The sequence below is a fragment of the Bombyx mandarina genome, chromosome 18 (genome assembly GCF_030267445.1).
Source record: "Bombyx mandarina strain Sakado chromosome 18, ASM3026744v2".
Classification (NCBI taxonomy): domain Eukaryota; kingdom Metazoa; phylum Arthropoda; class Insecta; order Lepidoptera; family Bombycidae; genus Bombyx; species Bombyx mandarina.
Window position 1 is genome coordinate 12,201,223 of NC_143224.1, and position 23,318 is coordinate 12,224,540.

General features: G+C 38.2%; 1 protein-coding gene and 1 long non-coding RNA gene across 8 annotated transcripts in view; both read left to right on the plus strand.

Moving 5' to 3' along the window:
• The window catches only part of eag (potassium voltage-gated channel protein ether a go-go), a 46,676-nt gene that overhangs the window by 8,790 nt on the left and 14,568 nt on the right, over positions 1-23,318 (plus strand). Inside the window, exons 2-6 of one of the 6 annotated variants that reach the window (XM_089734814.1) lie at positions 3,638-3,768; positions 7,215-7,335; positions 7,691-7,803; positions 18,034-18,165; positions 19,323-19,468. In XM_089734814.1, coding sequence (XP_089590940.1) covers positions 3,690-3,768; positions 7,215-7,335; positions 7,691-7,803; positions 18,034-18,165; positions 19,323-19,468 — 591 coding nt within the window. In that variant the 5' untranslated portion in view covers positions 3,638-3,689. The remainder of the gene's footprint in view (positions 1-3,637; positions 3,769-7,214; positions 7,336-7,690; positions 7,804-18,033; positions 18,166-19,322; positions 19,469-23,318) is intronic. The other 5 variants (XM_089734818.1, XM_089734816.1, XM_089734819.1 and 2 more) reach the window with 5 other exon arrangements.
• LOC149501032 (uncharacterized) lies at positions 20,427-21,395 on the plus strand. 2 transcript variants are annotated; one of them, XR_016324616.1, is made up of 3 exons: positions 20,428-20,568; positions 20,652-20,898; positions 21,007-21,395. It is a non-coding gene; the product is annotated as an uncharacterized LOC149501032 (long non-coding RNA). The 2 variants fall into 2 exon arrangements; XR_016324615.1 differs by having other exon boundaries at positions 20,427-20,898.

A 23,318-nucleotide genomic window follows, 5' to 3' on the forward strand; every position in this document is an offset into this window, starting at 1 on the left:
TAGTATAGATTGATCAGCATGGAAGAATTTGCTAACATCTGCTCCAGCAAGAACAGTACATCGAATCTACCACCGGATCGGAATCGCGACCCTCTGAGAAGATCCGGCGAGAAACTCAGCGGGCTGCGTCTATGGACGGCTTATGTCACTCTGATCTATAAATTAGTCGATTTTTAAAAACTTTGGTACATAAAATCTGGTGCTATCCGGATCAAGTCAATTACCATGATAAAAGTATCCTATCTGTTAATGCGGGTTATGAACAATCTTTGTGCAAAATCTCATCCAAATGCGCTAATCTATTTTTTTCGTAATTGACAAACATACAAACGTTCACAGTAAGTATATTAATAGTATGAAGACAACGAAGATGTGACAGAGAGCTAGGTCCAGCAGTGGATAGCTGGGCTGATGATGACGATGATGATAATGATGTAGATTTAGTAATCGATAGTGATAATAAAATATTTTATAGATTGATTATTTTTGTTTTTAATCTACAATTCAATAAAAAAATTATGCTATATAAATGGTCATGGTCTTGCGACTTCCACAAAGAAACAAAAAAAATCTTCTCCTTGAAGGCCACTTGATTTGATAAACGTCAAATAATAATATTATTTTAAGGAATTCTGGAAAATAGCTAAGTAAATAGCTAAGTCAAATTATATCACTGATTTAAACTAGCGTGAATCGAACGGTATCATTCTCGAGCTAACTCCAAATAAAACAAAAACGAGACAAAGCTTTTTTTTTTTTTTTTTTTTTTTTTTTATTGCTTAGATGGGTGGACGAGCTCACAGCCCACCTGATGTTAAGTGGTTACTGGAGCCCATAGACATCCACAACGTAAATGCGCCACCCACCTTGAGATACAAGTTCTAAGGTCTCAAGTATAGTAACGACGGCTGCCCCACCCTTCAAACCGAAACGCATTACTGCTTCACGGCAGAAATAGGCAGGGTGGTGGTACCCACCCGCGCGGACTCACAAGAGGTCCTACCACCAGTAATTACGCAAATTATAATTTTGCGGGTTTCATTTTTATTACACGATGTTATTCCTTCACCGTGGAAGTCAATCGTGAACATTTGTTGAGTACGTATTTCATTTGAAAAATTGGTACCCGCCTGCGGGATTCGAACACCGGTGCATCGCTCAACACGAATGCACCGGACGTCTTATCCGTTAGGCCACGACGACTACGAAAGCTATTTTTTCCTTGTTTTTTTTTCATCAACAGAACGTTTATAGGATTGCTACATGCATAGGGTTGTTGAATTAAGGCAAGGTAGTATTTATTGCTCACAAGACGCATTTACTACCAGTAAGTACGCAAATTATAATGCATTTGTGTTCTATTCCGGATCAATTATTATTCAGAATTGGGTCAGCCGTTTCAGCTTCGGCCAACTAACCAATAAACAGATATAGCATGTGTCCAGAATATATGTTTGATAATTTTCAGCATAAATAGTTCTGTCTCATGCGAGGTTTGGACGTGAGTTGTTGAGCGACAGGAGGTTTTAGTTAGTTCGACTCCGACATGCCCCGCCCTCCATCCCCAGGGGAGGACGGAAGTCCGGCGATTTTCTCCTGACAAAAAAAAAGGGGTGCCGAATTTGCTATCTATAAAATACCTAGTCAGGTCATAAATTCTGTCACATGTTTAATGTAAAATAATTGAAACAAGTTTATTCATTATGTAACCATTCATATACCAAAATGAACTTAACAAAACATAGATTCTTATGACACTAAAGTTTATTCAAAATGACCTCTGTGATTTTGAATACAGGCCTTCAATCTGCGCGGCCAGTCGTCTATCGCAGCACGAACGAGGTCCATGTCAATATCGGCGGCTGCCTTAATCAAGGATGTCTTGAGTGACTCCAAATTGGGATGAGGCTTTGAGCACGCCTTTTCCTCCAAGTGCTGCCATATCTTGTAATCTAACGGATTCAAATCTGGACTGGAGGAGGGCCAGTCTTCGTGCCGGATGAAGTCGATTTCACGCGCCGCCAGCCAGTCTTGTGTGCTCTTCGCTCTATGAGCTGGCGCCGAATCTTGTTGGAATACCCAGTGCCTGTTATTGAACATGGTATGAGAAACAGGCTCCACAAGGTTCGTCAGGACTGTATTTTGATACACAACTGCATTCGTTTTTACACCTTTCTCACAAAAATGTACCTCTGTTAAGCCCCAATAAGAAACTCCCAACCATACCATGAGCGAAGATGGAAAATGACCTCGTTGGACACGCGGAATACGGTTGCTCGCTTCTTTACTACTGTGTGCGTACACCTTATCATTTTGTTTGTTGTAGCTCTCTTCTACGGTAAAAAATTTTTCATCCGAAAAAAGAATTTTCCGATATTTTATTCCCGCGTACCGCTTCAACAAAGCGCGGCATCTCTTCAGTCTCAGGTCCATTAGACGAGCATTCAAACGATGTCCTGTTTTTCTTCGATATGCCCGAAGCCCTAAGTCTTCATTTAACACCCTTTTCACCGTGGTTCTGCTTAACCCCATCTGAAGGGCCAACAGTTTCTGCTTACGTTTGGGATTTCTTTGAATTCGCGCCTTCACAGCTTTTATCACTGCTGGAGTCCTAACAGACCGAGGGCGACCACTTCTTGACCTGTCATCTACACTAGAGTCTTCATTGTATCGTTTGATGGTACGATAAACGAATCTTTTGGTTATATTCAAATTTTTCAGTATGTTAAAAATTTGAATTGGCGCGTAACCGCAACGATGCAACGCAATAACTGCAACACGGTCTTCTTTAAGCGTCCACTCCATATTTAAAAATGAGTAAAATTCTAAAAGTATACATTTTTATTTTCATGAACAATTCGAAATTCGCATTCAATAAACTCTTTTGTCGCCAGCCTTCTAAAAGAAAAGTTATTACTGTGTGACAATACTTATGACCTGACTAGTTACTTACTTTAGGTACATACATTCGGGATGCTTACATGTTAATATCAGAACATGTGTTTGACAATTTTCAGCAACAATAAAAATAAATTCCGACTATTCGCTATCTATAAAGGATTTACTTTAGATACATTCGGGATGTTTACATGGTAATATCAGAATATGTGTTTGACAGTTTTAGGCATAGGTACATAAATTATAATAAAAAAATATCCCGGTACCGAATTCAATATATATAAAAGACTTACTTTAGATACATTCGGGATGTTTACATGTTAATATCAATATGTGTTTGACAATTTTAGGCATAGGTAACCTCAAGCACCGGTCATCGTCTTCGTCGAATCCGTCGCTTGGGACGTAGTGCTCGACGAATAAATTAATCCACAGACACAGCCCACTGAGTTTCTCGCCGGATCTTCTCAGTGGGTCGCGTTTCCGATCCGGTGGTAGATTCTGCGAAGCACGGCTTTTGCTAGGGTTCGTGTTAGCAACGTCGTCAGGTTTGAGCCCTGTGAGCTCACCTATTAGTTAAGGTTACGCTGAAATAGCCTCTCAAGGCTATCAGCTTAGGTAGGAAAAAAAACCTAAGGTAAATAAATAAAAAAAAATCCGGCTACCGAATTCGGTATCTGTAAAAAACTTACTCTATACATTACTTTACATGTTAATATAGTGATAATGTTTTACGCAGATGGTGTGCGTGTGTTCGGTGAGGCATGTGAGGTGGGCGGTGAGGCAGCGGCATGCCGGGCGGCCGCCGGGGGCTGGTGGCCCCGCAGAACACCTTCCTCGAGAACATCATCCGCCGCTCCTCATCGCAGCGTCAGTACACACTCAGCATTCCTTTAATAAAACACTAGCTTTTGTCCGCGCCCACAGCTCTAGCTCTAGCTCACAGCCCACTTGGTGTTAAGTGGTTACTGGAGCCCATAGACATCTACGACGTAAATGCGCCACCCACCTTGAGATATATCATTGTCTCAAGCATAGTTACAACGGCTGCCCCACCCTTCAAACCGAAACGCATTACTGCTTCACGACAGAAATAGGTTGCTAAGTTATATTGAGACCTTAGAACTTATATCTCAAGGTGTGTGGCGCATTTACTTTGTAGATGTCTATGGGCTCCAGTAACCACTTAACACCAGGTGGGCTGTGAGCTCGTCTACCCATCCAAGCAATAAAAAAAAAAATTACCCGCGACTTCATTTACATAGAAGTAAGTATATTTTTGAATAATAGAATGTTAAGGAGCTATTTGTGGTACCAAAATCATGCTTTTTAGCCGACTTCAAAAGAGGAGATTATTAGTGCTCCGCTCGTATTGGTTTTAGCGTGATGTTATATATATAGCCTATAGCCTTCCTCGATAAATGGGCTATCTAACACTGAAAGAATTTTTCAAATCGGACCAGTAGTTCCTGATATTCAAACAAACAAACTCTTCAGCTTTATAATATTAGTATAGATTTAATTCTTCTTCTTCGTCGCTTACTTCATTACTGAAGGTCTTGTCCTTGAAACTTAACTATGGCCTGTCTCGTGATCTGTTTCCACCTCTTCCAGTCCTCAGGTTCTCGTAGGGCAGGCCAGTGGCCCACTAGCCCACTTGCGACTGGCAGCCCAGTTAGGGTGGTTATTTGGTCACACCAGCGACTAGGTGATCAGGCGCGTGGTCTCTTTCCTACCACCTTGCCCGTCACAATCACTTTGTCTAAGGTATCCGGCTGTCGGCAGGCAATGTGACCGAATTAGGTGAGGATTCTCTGGTAGCAGATTTTTGAAAGCCTGACTAAACATTTAATTACAAATCATGAAATCGAGCGGTGAAAGGTTGTTTGGCTTAAGCCAGATTTCGCTTAATACACGACATTGTAATTAAAGGTCCCTATTAATTGCTGTTAGCATCAACAATTCGATAGTTTTAATTGAACTTCAATTGTTTTTACACTCTTCAAATAGCTGAAGACGTTTTTTTAACATAATATTTTTTTACCAATTTTCAATCTTTCTCCTCCTTCTTTCGCCTCCGATCATTGGCCGCATGAAGGGCTTCGTGGTATGGGATGGAATGGGATCCCATTCCACGAAGCCCTTTTAAGCTTTAAATGGCTCTTTTGCAAAGTTTCAAAAATATCTAAGCTAGTCTTAAGCTAAATGACCTTTCACCCCTCGAAATGCTTCCCGCGACAGTCGGCTTTTAGACGTTTTTGCTGCTAGACCTACTAGACGACAAGTGGCCTGTCTCTACTTATTAAATCCATTAACACCCTTGAATATAAAGGAACAGTCAGCATCGTCGACAGCAGTGTTTCCCAACCTCTTTTTGTACCATGCCCCACTGTAACGTTTCTAAAATATTGATACATAATTTTTAACATTAAAAAATTGATTTGTTCACTTAAGAAACATAAATTATAAGTTTTAGGTAGGAATCACTATGGAATTGTTATTAAAACACAGTAAGTAATATTTCAAAATATATAATAAAAAAATCAAATTCAAATTCAAAATAATTTTAATACAGATTGTATATATTAATTTAGTGCGATTGACAAACCCTCCCCCCCCCCTTAATTATGAAATTGGCCCCTTGTGCGGTGTGGACGCCACGTTGGGAAACACCGGTCTACAGTGCGCTGGTCATTCGTAGCCGCGACTACATCATCATTAGCCAAAAATCGTCCATTGACCAAAGACCTGTATGTATCACGAGCAGAAACTGGACTCTTCTAAAATAACTGTAGGACGTTCCTGAAAACTGAAACTCAAGAATACAATTACAGTAATTTCATGAATAAATTGATTAGACCCTAGCCGGGGGCAGACATTTTTCTCGCCCTGAATTCCTAAGGCGAGCCGGCAGTCGGCCCTTTAAATATTTCGTTTTTATGACTGCATTACGAATGCGTGGATCGGTATCCTAATAAAATTCAAGTTTAACTCATCCAAGAGTTGGAGTACGAAAAATATAAATACTCCTGTGATGTTGGCATAGTATTAAAAACGAAATTAAACGGCTATGCCACCGTATGTTCGATGGGGAGTGCTTTGAGGAATTGTTCGAGATGATACCGGCATCTCGTTTTTACCATCGCACCGCCCGCCACCGGAGTAGAGTTCATCCATACTACCTGGAGCCACTGCGATCATCCACAGTGCGTTTCCAGAGGTATTTTTTGCCACGTACCATCCGGCTATGGAATGAGCTCCCCTCCACGGTGTTTCCCGAGCGCTATGACATGTCCTTCTTCAAACGAGGCTTGTGGAGAGTATTAAGCGGTGGGCAGCGGCTTGGCTCTGCCCCTAGCATTGCTGAAGTCTATGGGCGACGGTAACCACTCACCATCAGGTGAGCCGTATGCTCGTCTGCATACAAGGGCAATAAAAAAAATACCGACAGCGCTAGAAGATCACAATCATTATGTCGAACTATTAGTCTCTACCAAACATCGTATGCAGCTTGGAGACTGTAACTCTGACAGAGAAGTATACGTAAAAATCCTACACTCCGCGATGGATCGAACGTAAAAATGTCGATGTTAAAACTAACGAGTAGCCGGCTAAGTTCTCGTGTCAGGGACTCATTGAGGAGAAAATGAACACATTCTTATAAAGGAATAATGGTATGTGGTTAGGACGGGATCTGAACCGGGAACACGGTAACACCCACAACAGCAAACTTAGTAAATCAAGATGTTTGCGGCTGGAAACGGACAACATTGCAATAATGCTCGAAGGAGTTTCATTACCAAAAACGCGCAAAGAATTCCCTTAAAATCGAATTATCAGACTTTTGTAGTCATCGTGGTCTAAAGGATAAGACGTCCGGTGCATTCGTATCGAACGATGCAACGGTATTCGAATTCCGCAGGCGGGTACCAATTTTTGTAATGAAACACGTAACAAATGTTCACCATTGACTTCCACGGTGAAGGAATAACATCGTGTAATAAAAATGAAACCCGCAAAATTATAATTTGCGTAATTACTGGTGGTAGGACCTCTTGTGAGTCCGCACGGGAGGTACCACCACCTTGCCTATTTCTGCCGTGAAGCAGTAATGGGTTTCGGTTTGAAGGGTGGGGCAGTCGTTGTAACTATACTTATTAGACCTTATATCTCAAGATGGGTGGCGTATTTACGTTGTAGATGTCTATGGGCTCCAGTAACCGCTTAACACCAGGTGGGCTCTGAACTCTTCGACCCATCTAAGCAATTAAAAAAAAACGAATGATGCGGCTTTTGAAGCGGTTGCTTATTTACAGCAGACAGCAGCTTCCTGCTGGCGAACGCGCAGATCGTGGACTATCCGATCGTGTACTGCAACGAAACCTTCTGCAAGATGAGCGGCTACAATCGGGCCGAGGTCATGCAAAAGTCCTGCAGGTGACTACCAGATTATCTTCATTGCAATTCCGCTGGTAAACTCTGCGAAACACTGCTCTTGCTAGGGCCAGTATTGACAAACTCTCTCAGAAACCGTGGGGTGCATGGTATCAGTAGTTATAATTTTTTTATGAATAGATATGACAAGAAGGATTATTTTGACAATATCCTGAAAAGCACCCCACGTTTTTTTACAATAAAATCATTTTTTTCTTACACTATTTTCAATTCAAATTTATTAAAATTTATTTTCTATTTTTTAGTTGGTTTTTCTATAAAAGCGTATTTTTTTAGTTTTTTTTATCTGTTTATTTATGAATATAACGCTTTGATCTTTGGACCTTGTTTCGTTCAGATGCACGTGGATGTACGGCGAGCTAACGGAAAAAGAAGCTATAGAGCGAATCGACCGAGCTCTGGACCACCACCTGGCGGATCAGTTTGAGATACTACTGTACAAGAAGAACAGTAAGTACTACAAACCTACCTACCTACCTACCTACAAATACATGTACATACTTTACTATTATGATTCCTTTTCTCAAGAGATTCCTCTAAATCTTAAGAGTAAATACGAAGCTAATTGTTTTTACCAATTAAATTTAACTGATTTAAGGATAAATTGAACAATAATTTACTGGTGGTAGGACGTCTTGCGAGTCCGCACGGGTAGTCATCACCACCCTGCCTATGTCTGCCGTGAAGCAGTAATGCGTTTCGATCTGAAGGGTAGGGCAGGTGCTGTACTGTAAAAATGTAGACCAGAATAGGTGCTATGGGTAAAAAAGTTTGGATGGGGATTGAGAGGGGATGCTTTGTCCCCTTCCCACTTTAAGAGTTTGTAAAGTGGATGAGAGCGTTGACATCATTGTTCGGTATACATTTCAAGATGTTTTAATTTTAAGTTGCTCGAGGACATTTTTTTTTTTATTTTTTTTTTATTGCTTCGATGGGTGGACGAGCTCACAGCTCACCTGGTGTTAAGTGGTTACTGGAGCCCATAGACATCCACAACGTAAATGCGCCACCCACCTTGAGATACAAGTTCTAAGGTCTCAAGTATAGTTACAACGGCTGCCCCACCCTTCAAACCGAAACGCATTACTGCTTCACGGCAGAAATAGGCAGGGTGGTGGTACCCACCCGCGCGGACTCACAAGAGGTCCTACCACCAGTAATTACGCAAATTATAATTTTGCGGGTTTCATTTTTATTACACGATGTTATTCCTTCACCGTGGAAGTCAATCGTGAACATTTGTTGAGTACGTATTTCATTAGAAAAATTGGTACCCGCCTCACACTGTATTATTATCGAGATCTAGCAGAACTTAATTAAAAATAATACTCTTCTAAATATTCTTAAAACTCCCTTTATTACAAAGGTGTATAACTAAATAACCGATATTGAAAAAAAAAAAAAAGTGTGTAACACCATACAACACAAGGGAAGTCTCGAAACATAGGTTATGCGTACTAGCACGAGTGTATTGTTTAGTTTTGCTTTATTGCAGAATGCGAACAGGTCTGTTCTTGTCGTTTAAAGTGCTATAATTGGTCATTTTTATCGTTTGTTATATCATCGAGGATACGTTAAGGTAAGTTTGAACCTTATAATATTGAAATGTTATTAATTAATAACGTTTTTGCTGTAGTCCTTGAAAAAAAATTTCTTTTTGTATTAGTGTTGACTTTTAAAAATGTATGCAAGTGTATACACCGGGAAATCACTGTTATAGCATTCTACGGTTAATGTTCTTTGAAATTTAGTTGGAATCCCTTGCTCCTATTTGCCCCGCTCATACATTTTTTTTTGTTTTCAGCGCGATGAAAAGGCGAGATATTTTTAATATATGGTTTCCAAGTAATAAAAAAAAGGTCAAAATAACCTTATAATTGAAAAAATACTACAATATTATGACATAGAGGACTGTAGAAACCCTCCACGATCACTTCAAATGTTAATAAGTAGTCTTACAGCAAAAATATAATCTAAATGGGAGAAATGTAAGCGAAAATAACAGGGATCAATCTGGATTTAGTCAAACATTTCTGTTATCTTGGAGGCACAAGACATATGCCGAAGAGACAAGAAAAATTTATTTAGTACATTGTTCCTGGTACTACATACCTTCTAGTAGGTATACACAAAATCCTCTCACACTTAATAGAAGTAATTGAAACATGCGATTTACCTTTGGACCAATTAGCAGAAGAAGCTCAAGAAGCGAACAATAAGGAATATAGGAGGAATCGCGAGTATTTCAGCAGGAAAACAAGCAGAATTAACACCAATCGAGACGTACTTAACTGATTTCTGATAGGTTCAGATCTCTATCTTCCAAATCAACAGTGCAAAATAGAACATGGGAGAAGAAACTTACTCGACGGAGGAAGATGGGTAGAAGGTTATGCGAATTTTTTTTAGTCTTTTGAATATATTTAGGGGTGTAAAATATATTTCTTGTGTATTTAGAACAAAGTTGCAGTATTAAAAATAATATTTTTAAAGAAAATAAAGATTAAATGATTTTTATTAATAATTAATGTTATTTATTTATTTAGAAATACGAAATAACATCTAATATTAACATTTTATGACACGTAAAATTAAAAAAAGATAAATTCACGCAAGATTGAATTAAGTTCTGTTAGATCTCGATAATAATACAGTGTGGCCTGCGGGATTCGAACACCGGTGCATCGCTCAACACGAATGCACCGGACGTCTTATCCGTTAGGCCACGACGACTTTTGCTCGTGAGACAATAGAAATACTCAGACAATCAACATGTGGATCGTCTTAGTTCAATACCACAAGAGATTGTCTAATTCTACAAGCAATCTCTTGTATAGGTTCCGAAGGTGACATTATATAGGCAGGTGTACTCAATTATTCAAAACAGAACGCACATATTCTTCGCGGCAAAGATTGACAAGATGCTACCAACACTAGCGGACTCACAATACGCTTTAATACCACTACCAACAATAATGTTTTTTTATCCTTAACTAACACGTCTTTAACGAAATCCTAAATAAAACAGCCTTCGATTTGTTTGAGCAAGCGAAGTAAAATACATAAAATAAATAAAATACATGTAAATACATACAGTATTCATCATTAAGTTCAGTTGGAATAGTAATTTATCGATTGTTAGGATTAAGAGCCGCCCACACAAGGCTAATGGAACTAAACAGTCTGTAACCTTAGACGCGCTTGAAGGAGACATATTTTTCTTTCCGTTTGTTAATTACTTATGTTAATTCTACTGTATATATACATTTAGGGGACCTAATATGAAAACTACTCGATAAAATAACGCTACATAACCTGCTTGGTATGTAGTGATTAGAGATGACAGAGATCTTATATTGCCGCCGCTGACTACTCCCCGAATCCTGATCACGCAGGAGCCAGTCATTGTCGATGCCCTAGACACGCCCTTGCGGATCCATCAGATCCAATAACTCTTGCATTAGAGGCCTTCAGCTCTAACGTTAGGAGCAGGCTTAGGGACCCCGGTAACCGTACTCGTCGAACTCGGCAAAGAGTTCGACATGCAACCTAACCTAAACATTAGCCCGCTGAGTTTCTCGTCGGCTCTTCTCAGCGGGTCGCGATTCCGATCTGGTAGTAAATCGTTCGCGAAGCAACTACTCATGTTAGGTCCCATTTGGAAACGTTCGGCTAGCTTCGTCGGTCGTAAATCGTTCGGTTAGCTGTTAGCAAATCCCACCCCTCCTGGCTGAGCCCTTGCTCGCCCACTTGTCTTAATGAAACTGAAATGGCCTAAGGGTCACCGTAATGATTCCTTCACAAAAAATATATATAAATAACAGAGACACAAAGTCCCAATACGCCTTAAGACGTGGGCTCGAATTCGCATTTGTAAAACGACTGAGCAGGTAGCATTTCACATCGAAACAACAGAAATCAGCAGAATTACGGTAGATAGCTGGTGGTAGGACCTCTTGAGAGTCCGCGCGGGTAGGTACCACCACCCTGCTTATTTCTGCCGTGGAGCAGTTATGCGTTTCGGTTTGAAGGGTGGGGCAGCCGCTGTAACTATACCTGAGACCTTAGAACTTATGTCTCAAGGTGGGTGGCGCATTTACGTTGTAGATGTCTATGGGCTCCAGTAACCACTTAACACCAGGTGGGCTGTGAGCTCGTCCACCCATCTAAGCAATAAAAAAAAAAGAAATAAAAAAGTCATTGAACCTCAAGCCCCGTCACTTGTTTTCAGCTTTTATTTTTCATAGTCCGTCTTCATCTGATAGATTCTGAGATTGCTGATAACTTAAATTACGCTGGCGATCCGTATACAAATAAATGAATTTTGATTTTAAAACATATGTTTTTTAACGCCTCCTTGCCATGTGACTTCTTATTAGTTAAGGCGAACAATGAGATTCGTATAGTCTACTGAACTACTCAATAACTACATTCCAACGAGATTGACTTTTAAAACTCAGCTCTCAACGCTCTTGGCTCGAAATCGAAAGAAGTTTTTAACATAATATACGTCTTCCAAATTCAAAATAATTAAAAAGTTGAAAAAAAGAAATGTTTTATGTAACAGTATTTATGGCCGGACTTGTTATATGTAAGTATGTGCATATATATGTATGTGTGTGTGTATGTGTATATATATATTTCACCAGATTGGTACACCGCGTTCAATTCGCTTCCAAATTATTCTTGTCCACCTGATGGTTGTCTGGAAGAGACACTAATATTAATAAGTGGAGAGACACTGGAGCTTGTGGATTCGACAGTTTTTTTTGGTATAACAGTTGATTCCAAGCTGCAGTGGGGTCCTCACATATGCAAGTTAGCGAGTAGACTTAGTTCTGCAGCGTTTGCGGTAAAAAAAATACGAACGTATACTAATGAAGATACGGCACGCCTGGTTTATTTTAGTTATTTTCATAGTGCTATGTCCATAGTGCATTTTGGTATGGGGCAATGCTGCCGATGTCGAACGATTTTCATCCTGCAGAGGAGGGCTATTCGTGCTATTTATAATATGCACCCGAGGGAATCCTTGAGGGACAAGTTTAAGGAAATCAAAATTCTAACTTTAGCGTCCCAATACATTTTTGAAAATTTATTGTACGTGCGTAAAAACATTGAAGAATTCTCCAGAGTCTGCGATTTGCACAATGTGAACACTAGGAACAAACATAGGCTTGCGTTGCCGGCGGTTCGAATTAAGAAAATAAGCAACTCTTTTAGGGGGCTGGGTGTACAACTTTTCAACAAGATTCCACTAAACGTTCAATTACTACCTGTTCATAGATTTAAGAAAACTGTCAAGGAACGTTTGTGCAACAAGGCATATTATAAAGTTAAGGATTATTTACTAGATGGCACTACGTGGGAATGAGGCGCTCGCTCCTGGCCTTTTCATTTTTCGTTATTATTATTGTTTTTTAATTGTATTTTTGACTTGTTTTTTCCTTTATTGTAAATATTTTTATTTCTTTAAAAAAAAAATATTTGAGAAAAAACAAAAAAAAAAGCCCGCTGAGGTTTGTTTCGCCGGTTCTTCTCAGGACTGTGGCTTTTTTTGGAACCGGTGGTAGAGTTAACATTGTTATTTGTATTTTGACATTCAACAAGTGTGTCATACTGACATCTAAGTTGAAATAAATGATTTTGAAATTTGAAATTAGAGATCGCTCTTAGCGATAAGACCCCGCCAACTGTACTTTTTTTGTATTTAATGTTTCGCATTGCTTTTTTTGTGTACAATAAAGAATACTCCCTCTCTCTCTCTCTCTCTCTCAATAAAAATAAACGTTAAATTCGAGCTCTCGCATTCTGTCAAAAACACTATTCCCGTGAACAAGTACCGTACACAATAAATCCAATTACAATGGCGTTGTTTCCCGCGAGAGGACACGGCCAGCGCTCGGTCTTTTTTAACGCTGGCAACACGGCGCTAATCAAATACAAACTTTAATAATTGAATTAAGTAATTACACGGACACGACTACAAGAGGAAGATTATTTTATTACTGGCTAATTACTGATAATTACTGATTTATTACTGGAACTCTTGTGAGTCCGCATGGGTAGGTACCACCACCCCGTTTATTTCTGCCGTGAAGCAGTAGTGCGTTTCGGCTTGAAGGGTGGGGCAGTCGTTGTAACTATACTGAGACCTTAGAACTTATATCTCAAGGTGAGTGGCGCATTTGCGTTATAAATGTCTATGGGCTCCACTAACCACTTAACACCAGGTGAGCTGGGAGCTCGTCCACCCATCTAAGCAATAAAAAAAAAATTGAAAAAATAGCGGAGTGAGGGGTGTTAGGCTTTGATTTCGTTACTGAATTTCTTGATTCGGTCGCCGCGCTCAAAGCGCGCTAAAAGCGCATAGCTGTTAAAGCTTTAATAGCTCAAAAACGTACCAGACGGTCCTAATTAACATATACATTGCAGTCTGATGTTACAGAAATACAAGTCGAAAATAATTTTCCTATGCCACGGACGTCGCTTGAAGGTCGGAAGGGAGGCGCGTGCAGTCCACAATAAAAGAGACATTACCCACCCACCACCCCCCACCCTCTTATTCTACAATTACTGTAAAGAGCAACCCGGGTGTGATTCAAAAACCTTGAAACAACTGTGCTTGTTTTAGTTCCACCACTAGGCTAAGGTTTTTTTCACGGACTTATAGGTACATAATTACAATAATATTTTCAAAGCAGTGGTATTAATTTATATATTATTATATCTTAATATATTTTATAATTTCTAGTTATTATTTAAAAATCAGCACATTCATTTAATACAAATATTTTGTTAGTAAATTCTTTTAACATTGTTCCTCTTCGTCGCGTCGTTTCCTCACTGGTTAGTGTCGTGACCATTATATGTCTACAGGATTTTGCTCCTAGTAATGTCCCGCCACCGCCTCCGATCATTGGCCGCATGAAGGGCGTCGTTGAATGGGATCTCTAGTGTGGTGCGGATTTGGTCGAACCACCTTGTCGGACTGCGCCCGCGCGGTCTCTTTCCCTCGATCTTCCCTGTCACGAATAGTCTCTCTAAGTACTCGAGTGCGCGGCGAAGGCAGAGTGTGAATAGTCTAGTCTTGATCTGCTGTTGGTCTAAGATAGACAGATTGCTTCTCTTCGCTGTCCAAGGTATCCGGAGCATTCTTCTCCAGCACCACATCTCAAAAGCATCCACGTGTTTGCGATCAGCCGCTTTAAGGGTCCAGGTCTCCGCTCCGTATAGAAAAATGTTCACTCATGTATTAAAATGTATTTGTAAACATTCTCATTTTAAGTATGTTTGTGTCATATTTTATAACAGATATCTATCTATATCTACTTTTAATGTATTTATTATTTATAACAGATATTTTTGTTCTCTTTTTTTTTATTATATTTTGTTAAGTCCAATTTTATATCTTAATTCGATTTTGGTATTTGAATTGTTGCGGAATCAATTTATTTTATTACCTTTTAAATTTGTGTACAATTAAATATCGATAAAATTAAACTTCTCTAAAAAAAGTCCGAGATTAACATTTAGCTATATTTATTTAGCTACAACCACCAGCATTACTATGTTCGTACCGTTGCTAACTAAAATCTAGTCCAAACTTCCATCAATTATTGCTAACTTTTGCTAAAAAACCGTACACATTGTTACAAATTACACGATCGCATTATCTAACATGACGTAAACTCCTTGCTTCCGGCCTTTCGCCGCAGTACATCCAAAAATAACCGTGTACTTTTCAGGGAAAAGGGTCATTAACATTTTCGTTTCCGTAAATAAACGGGACGAACCGCGCTTCCGGTTTCAACAAAACATTTCATTTGCTACGACCGTTAAGGTCCGTGTGAAGGCCGGAAAATACGTGAATTTCCAGAACATACGTCCGGATGTGGATATTTTTAGCTCAGACTTCCAGGCTACGGATACATCGTGTTAGGGAAATGTTGCGATTTTGCTTGCGAGGTTTCCTGTCTGGGTCGTGTCTTGGCTGATTGGAAACGTGCGTCATGTCCTTTTGCGATTGAAGGTATCCGCGTGCCGAGATTCATGGAGAATCATTACCGATATCTATCTTTCATAGTTTAATACGCATTTTAACTATACAATTTATAAAGTGCAGATCAGATAGAAAACGGGTGAAACGGGTGTACGCGGGTGTACCGGAGGCCAAGTACCGCTGGTCTGACGCTATGGAAGGAAATTTACGTGAACTCCAAGTGTCGGACTGGCAAGGTGTTGCGCAGTGCCGGGATGAATGGCAAAGCTTATTCTCGGAGGCCAAGACCCACTTCGGGGTCATAGCGCCAGCTCAGTAGTAGTATATCAGATAGAAAATAGAGCTTAGAGAGAGGCTTTAGGATTGCCTGCCAAACCTAAATATCGAAATTGAACCAGGACGAACTCGCTGAAAATTACAAATGCTTTTAGACCTCAAAAACATCAACTCTTGCTACATATGTCGATATAATATAAAACTACACTTAAAGACTCAAAGTCACGTTTATTGAAAAGCATCAGTGATTCGGTTGTTAATGATCCTAAATACTGAAGATGTATCCTCCATATGCGTTGGTAAGCAGCGGATTCGCTCTGCCCCTGGTATTGCTGGCGTCCATGAGCGACGATAACCTCTTACCATCAGGTGGGCCGAATGCTGATCTGCCTGTACGGGCAATAAAAAAAAAGTGTTCCCTCTTGGTCAAATTTATATGACTTTAGTATTAGGATCATAAAGTGGATAATAAGTAATGTCGACGGGAAAATACCGCGTGGTCGAACATCTACACATTGGTCAGAGGTGATCATTCACGGGCACGCCTATAAATGAAGCATTAAAGACTGCCTAAGAGACATGTTGAGAACAGTTTTTTTTTATTGCTTAGATGGGTGGACGAGCTCACATCCCACCTGGTGTTAAGTGGTTACTGGAGCACATAGACATCTACAACGTAAATGCGCCACCCACCTTGAGATATAAGTTCTAAGGTCTCAGTATAATTACAACAGCTGCCCCACCCTTCAAACCGAAACGCATTACTGCTTCACGGCAGAAATAGGCACGGTGGTGGTACCTATCCGCACGGACTCACAAAAGGTCCATTTCCATGCGATGAGTGGTCAAAGAACAGTCTTCAAGCAAAACACGGCCTTCAAAAATGCAGATACCGTCTCCGAAATAGAAGGATTTTTGGTATACTTACTTATTCTGGCTCCTAAGTGTGATGCAGTTAGGTCTATTTGGCCTAAACCAAGACCTAAAACCACTTGTTTCGTTAGGAAATGAAGCGTAACAATAGCGGAATTCCGATCTCTATTCAATGTTTATGTAACTTGGTTTTCACCCAACGCCCCGTGGCCTCGAAGTTAATATGCTTTCGACTTTTATGGAAATACGTTTCCATAGAAGTCCGTCGGCGTTCCAAGCACAATTACTGACGTTTACCTATTTGACATATTAGCACTACTTATTTAATTAAAATAATACTAATCAAACTGATATTCATTTTTATAACATTTTATAAATCAACTAGAATTAAAGAAATCTGATTTACATTTTTGTAGTAATTTTCGCAAAGACTGAAAAATATTAATAGTTATTTATCTAAATATTAATACGTGAAGCAAAAACTTTGTATCCCTTTTTACGAAAATTGCGCGGACGGAGGAGTATGAAATTTTCCACACTTATAGAGAATATAGAGAAGGAAGTGCACAATGCTAATATTTTTTAAAAATAATGCATAAAAGATACATTAAATCAATAAAGAAAACATTACATTTGACGCACACACGCATGCATACTATTTATTGTCAAACTTTTGTTCTTGACGTCTGTTGTCAAATTGAGAATAGATTAAATATTGTTTGTCTTTGTTAATATTTTTTATAGTGTAGTCTTGGCGAAATTTGTGATTATAGAAGTATAAAATACAATCATAATAGTATACAAACTTACAATTCCAATTAATTATAGTCGAATTTCGACTACTGCGGGACCTCTAGTTAAATTAATTACTTTTGAGTTATTGACGATGAAATATTTTCAGAGATATTAAACGTCACAGATGGATGAACCTCTCGCCCTCATGAATCCGATAGCCACCTTGACCTTGACTCATGAGATCGAAATTATATTCCATAAGTACCCAAAAAATATGCGATTTTCACTTTTGTTACCAGATGTGTTCCTTCATAGTGGAAGAGGTTAAGAAATGTCAAATCCATAATTACATGAAAAAACACCCAGTATCTGCTATAAGCTTGAACCAAAACATGAATGTATGTAGCTATGAGCATATAAGGCGTCAGTATGACTGACTGAAAATATTCTATATTTTGCTCTAAGAATAATTTAGATTCACATAATATTTCGGAAGTCTTTTTTTTATTGCTTAGGTGGTTGGACGAACTCAAAGCCCACCTGATTTTAAGTAGTTATTGGAGCCCATGGACATCTACAAAGTAAATGCGCCACCCACCTTGAGATATAAGTTCTAAGATCTCAGTATAATTACAACGGCTGCCCCACCCTTCAAACCGAAACGAATTACTGCTTCACGGCAGAAATAGGCCGGGCGGTGGTACCTATCCGCGCGGACTCACAAGAGGTCCTACCACCAGTAAAAAGTCTGTACCATTTATACCAAGATCAGTGAAATCTGCCAACGTTTCCAGGAACACCACTATGGCTGCTCGTTCACGTGGCCCCCATACGGAACGAGAGGGAGCTGGTCGTACTCTTCCTGCTCACCTTCAGAGACATCACTGCCCTGAAGCAACCTATCGACGCAGACGACCCCAAAGGAGGCGAGACTACATATTACTCTATTACACCAAGTCTGGTTCTAAAACCAATGCCAGAATTTCATTTAAAAGCCAAGCCAAGCTTGTACAAATACATTGTGCCTATAAAGTCATAAGATTTTAAAATATTACTATGGGGAAATTTAAAAACTGTCTGTTTATCGTCACAAATGGTGACAATTATTAGTTTTAATATGACGATGATAGAACAGAAGAGAAACTCAAGGTGTTTCCAAATAAATCCTCGTGTTCAATTTTTTTTGCTTGAATATAGCGGTAGGCAGCGGCTTGGCTCTGCCCCTGGCATTGCTGAAGTCCATGGGCGACGGTAACCACTCACCATCAGGTGGGTCGTGCGCTCGTCTACAAGGGCAATAAAAGAAAAGAATAAAAGCGTTTCAGAAACGGGATATATTTGTTGAAAAACTCGGCTTTACGCACCCGAAGAGTTTGACCCACGCTTACATACATTTTTGAAGGCACTAATTGCAATAAACAAATATAGAATAACGACATAGATGCCAAGTATTTGTGGTATAAAAAAAAAATTGTGGTATAAAAATTCTTATCTACCAGTTGATACACTGTCAGCAAAACAGAATGATAAACAAAAACAATTTAATTCTTATCTACCAGTTGATACACTGTCAGCAAAACAGAATGATAAACAAAAACAATTTAATTCTTATCTACCAGTTGATACACTGTCAGCAAAACAGAATGATAAACAAAAACAATTTAATTCTTTTCTACCAGTTGATACACTGTCAGCAAAACAGAATGATAAACAAAAACAATTTAATTCTTATCTACCAGTTGATACACTGTCAGCAAAACAGAATGATAAACAAAAACAATTTAATTCTTTTCTACCAGTTGATACACTGTCAGCAAAACAGAATGATAAACAAAAACAATTTAATTCTTATCTACCAGTTGATACACTGTCAGCAAAACAGAATGATAAACAAAAACAATTTAATTCTTATCTACCAGTTGATACACTGTCAGCAAAACAGAATGATAAACAAAAACAATTTAATTCTTTTCTACCAGTTGATACACTGTCAGCAAAACAGAATGATAAACAAAAACAATTTAATTCTTTTCTACCAGTTGATACACTGCAGAATGATAAACTAAATCTTGACTGTTTACAGTGCAATTTTCTGCAGGTCTGTCGAAATTCGCGAAGTTAGCCCGCAGCGTTACAAGGTCTAGGTCGGTGCTGGTCTCCGCGCTGCCGGCCCTCAAGGAGCCGCAGCGACAGAGTCACCTGGCGCATGTCAGTACCAACGCACCACATGTAAACACGCACGCTCTTCTTTATTACACTTTACTCTAATGCAAGTACTACGGATCAAACTCGGCCGTCATTCCATTCTGTCGCGAAAGTTCTTTCGAGCAGAATTGTTTTTAGTCGAGTGTGAAACGTATGCCTTGCTCCTTTTAAACTGCATCTATTTAATGGTGCTCCCATTAAAGAGATGCAGATTGTAGTCGTGTGTGTACCGTAAACTGTTTTGTTTGGATAAGCGATGAAGAAAATCGGCAAAAACAATGTCAGAGAAGCCTCCAGTCAAAAGTTGGTAATTATATAGATAATTTAATATGAGGAGGTTGTTAATCAGGTATTCCTTGATGACGTCATGACGTCGCGTCGTATCGTACGTGAAGAGTTTCGTTATCACGTAATTTATAAATGAAGAGCCATATGAACATTTTGAGTATTTAGGCATGTTCATTAATATGGTAAGGGACATCTAAAACTTCAGATTACGATGCACACAAAGGAGGTTCTTTCGTAATTTACAACGAAATCCAAATAAAGTTAACTGGATTACAAACAGTCGATATTTACTTACGGCCGTTTTCAATAACGTATCTGAGTTTACGGATAGATAGCTATCGCCGAATATCAGCAAGAGCGTATCTATCCTTATTTTGCGTTTCACAATCACGGATAAGTGCTATCTCTCTTTAACCAACAGCAGATAGCTTCTTCCCTCCGATCTATCCGAGCCTCTTGATACGTTTCGTTCTACTACAAATACGAAACAACATCAGGATCTAGACTTATTTTATTTTATTCTAAATTATAACTATAATTTAACCAGCATATCGTAGACTATCATAAACACATTTGTTTATAACAAAAAGTAATAAAAAAATATGTAGATTTTTTTAAATTGGACGTATTGCTATTTTTATCCTAGTCGAAATTATGAAACGAAACGTTTTGACAGTCCGTTTGCCAATAAGCAGTGATCAGTTTCTTTGGTTTGTTTTTCTCTTGTTTACCTACTATATTAGATGATGACTTGCCTCCAAAACGCTTTAAAACTTTCGTTTATAATTCTAAGTGTGTTTATAATTAAAGAGCTACAGTGAAATAAAATGAATTCTGTAAGTATCTATGAACTACATTGATAATAATAATTTTACTTTGAAGACTTTGAGTTCAAGTTTAGAAAATATATCTTTTTCAGTCAAGAAAGGCAGCACCCATGACAAAAGATGAGACGATGATTCTAGCAGAACTTGTGGCGGCAAAAAAACACATCAATAATAAGGCAACAAATGCCACAAACAATAAATTGAAGCAGCAGGCTTGGCCAACCCTTGTAAATGATTTTAATTCGTCGATTCGTCGTTTCCCATTAACTCCATCGCAGCTTCGACTAAAATGGAAAACTTAAAAAACGCTACGGCAACATAAGAAACAACCTTAGTAAGGTTAGTATAATTAGTTGATAGTTTGTCTCTAATAACACATTGACAAACATGATTGTTTCTTTAGGTTGCCGTACATAGTATTTGAAATAATTATGCTCTTTGTTACAGGCTGGAGGTGGTAAGGATTGCAGATGAAATTTTGGATAAAGCATGCAAATTGTTGTAGGTCACATATATTTTTAACACTTTTACAGCCAAGCGGAAACAAGATGGAAGAAAAGAAATGCAATGCATTAGCAGAATATCTAATAGCAAAAAAGAGGCTTGATTTGGAAAATGAAGAAAAAGAGATTGTTGTAGCAAAACTTAAGTTAGATTTAGATAATGCTAGATTAAAAAATTAAAAATTACTTAAAAGGATTTCATAAATTAAGTAGGCAATAATAATTTTATGTTAGATAGTTTTTTAAGTATATGTACAAATTCTAAATTAAATATCTTGCATGTACTAACCACTATGTAATTATCATTTTGGAAAATAAAAAATAGTCAAATTATCATTGGAGTTTATTTTATAAATTATCTTTGGAAGCAATTATTTATAGGTAGTTGTATTTCAGATGTACGTTCTGGAAAATTGTTATGTATCTGCGACTGAAATTTCTGATTCTAATTCTTCTAAATTCATACTCCTGACGATACTATGCAGCATGGCAGCTATAATAACAGCTTGCATATTTTCTAGTTTTAATCTACTTTTCAATGATAATACAGGGAGTCTTCTTTTACAAACACCAATGCATCTGAAAAATATACATTATTCGCTTACTTTATTTTACAATACAGAATAACAAACTCTTAACTTAAAAAAATATTACCTCTCTATAGTATCTCTTGTTTTAATATGTGATTCATTTTAAATCGTTCCAATTGAGTATGTGGGTTAATTAATCATGTTAAAAGATAGGGTTGTGGGGATAGCCTCTATCGGCAAGCAAATAGCAATTTCCAAGTCCACCTTGTTATCAATGTTCTCTTGATATGTAGATAATTTACTATAGTAGTGTCATATTAACATAATCATAAATTCATATAAACACCTAAATAAGAAATACCTTTTCAATCGGAATGGTTAATTATAGTTGCACCATGTAGTAGGCCACCAAGCAACAACATTTTGAAACATCAATGATGCATTGCACACAAATTGCACATTCAAAATACTCTTTTTCTATTTCTAAATTCCTCTCCTATATTTGAATCTGTAACACAAATATAAAATGTAAAGGTATCAGTGTGTATATAATAAGAATGAAGGTAAATAACCTACCAGGTTATTGTATTAGTATATGAATGTAATTTAAGGCACCATGGGAATCCAGCAGTATTATAAAATTCCTGTCGAGTGTGATTTTGTAACACAACAAAAATTGGGTATAATTTTGCTATTGCTATAAACAAATATAAGTTGTAATAACGAGTACTTTTATGGTTAAAATTTATCTTACCTTTTTGACGTTACACTCAAATATGGTCTCATTAAATTAGTCAATTCATTCACAACACCTTTGCTCGGAAATCTATAGTCAAATTCGTAATTATTGATCTTAGCTATGTAATTCAGACGATCTTTATTTTCCTAACCATATGATATCGGCCTCACTATCACTATCTGCATCACAATCCATTATCATTTGAAATAATTCCATATCACTATCATCACTTCTACAACATGCCATTATAAAGAGAAACATTTATTAAATTATAGCGATTTACTTTCGAAAGATAAACATGTAACCGGCCAATTTTGACAGATAAGCGAATGCCCTTACTAGAGATAGCGTCGCCTACCGGAGAGTTACTTAAAACTAATATTGAAACGGAAGTAAGCACGATTTGTATGAGCGTTCTATCTTTAGTAGGTTAAGCGTCCTCCCGACGATGGATAGATAAATCCGATAGGAACTGCTGTCCGTCGATAGGTTATTGGAACGTAAGTAAGGACAAAAGAATAGATTTGTCTATCTTTAGTAACCGAAACTAGGGATAGATAGGTTATTGAAAACGGCCGTTAGAGATTTTGTCGATCGTCACACGGAGATTATAAAACTTTGTAAACGGAAAGAATCTCGCAAACCTATATTATATTCTTGTATATAAGTTACTTCTATGTTTCTTCTTCTTGGAATGCACTTACACGCTGAAATTGTTTTAAATTCACCGTATTTTGACACAATTTCAGAAAGCATAACACTTCAAATAAATCACACCAGCCTCCATCGGGGAACTGCCACACTGTAAATATTATTACTACTACAATCATCTAATATTGTCATCCGAGAGTGTTTTCTTGTAGAAAATTTTGCATCACCAAACAGAATACTAAAACTTATGTCATCATGCATTTTGAAAGGGATGGGCCCCGCAAGGTAACTTCATTACTCCGCGTTATAATAACTTTTGAATACAAAATTACACGT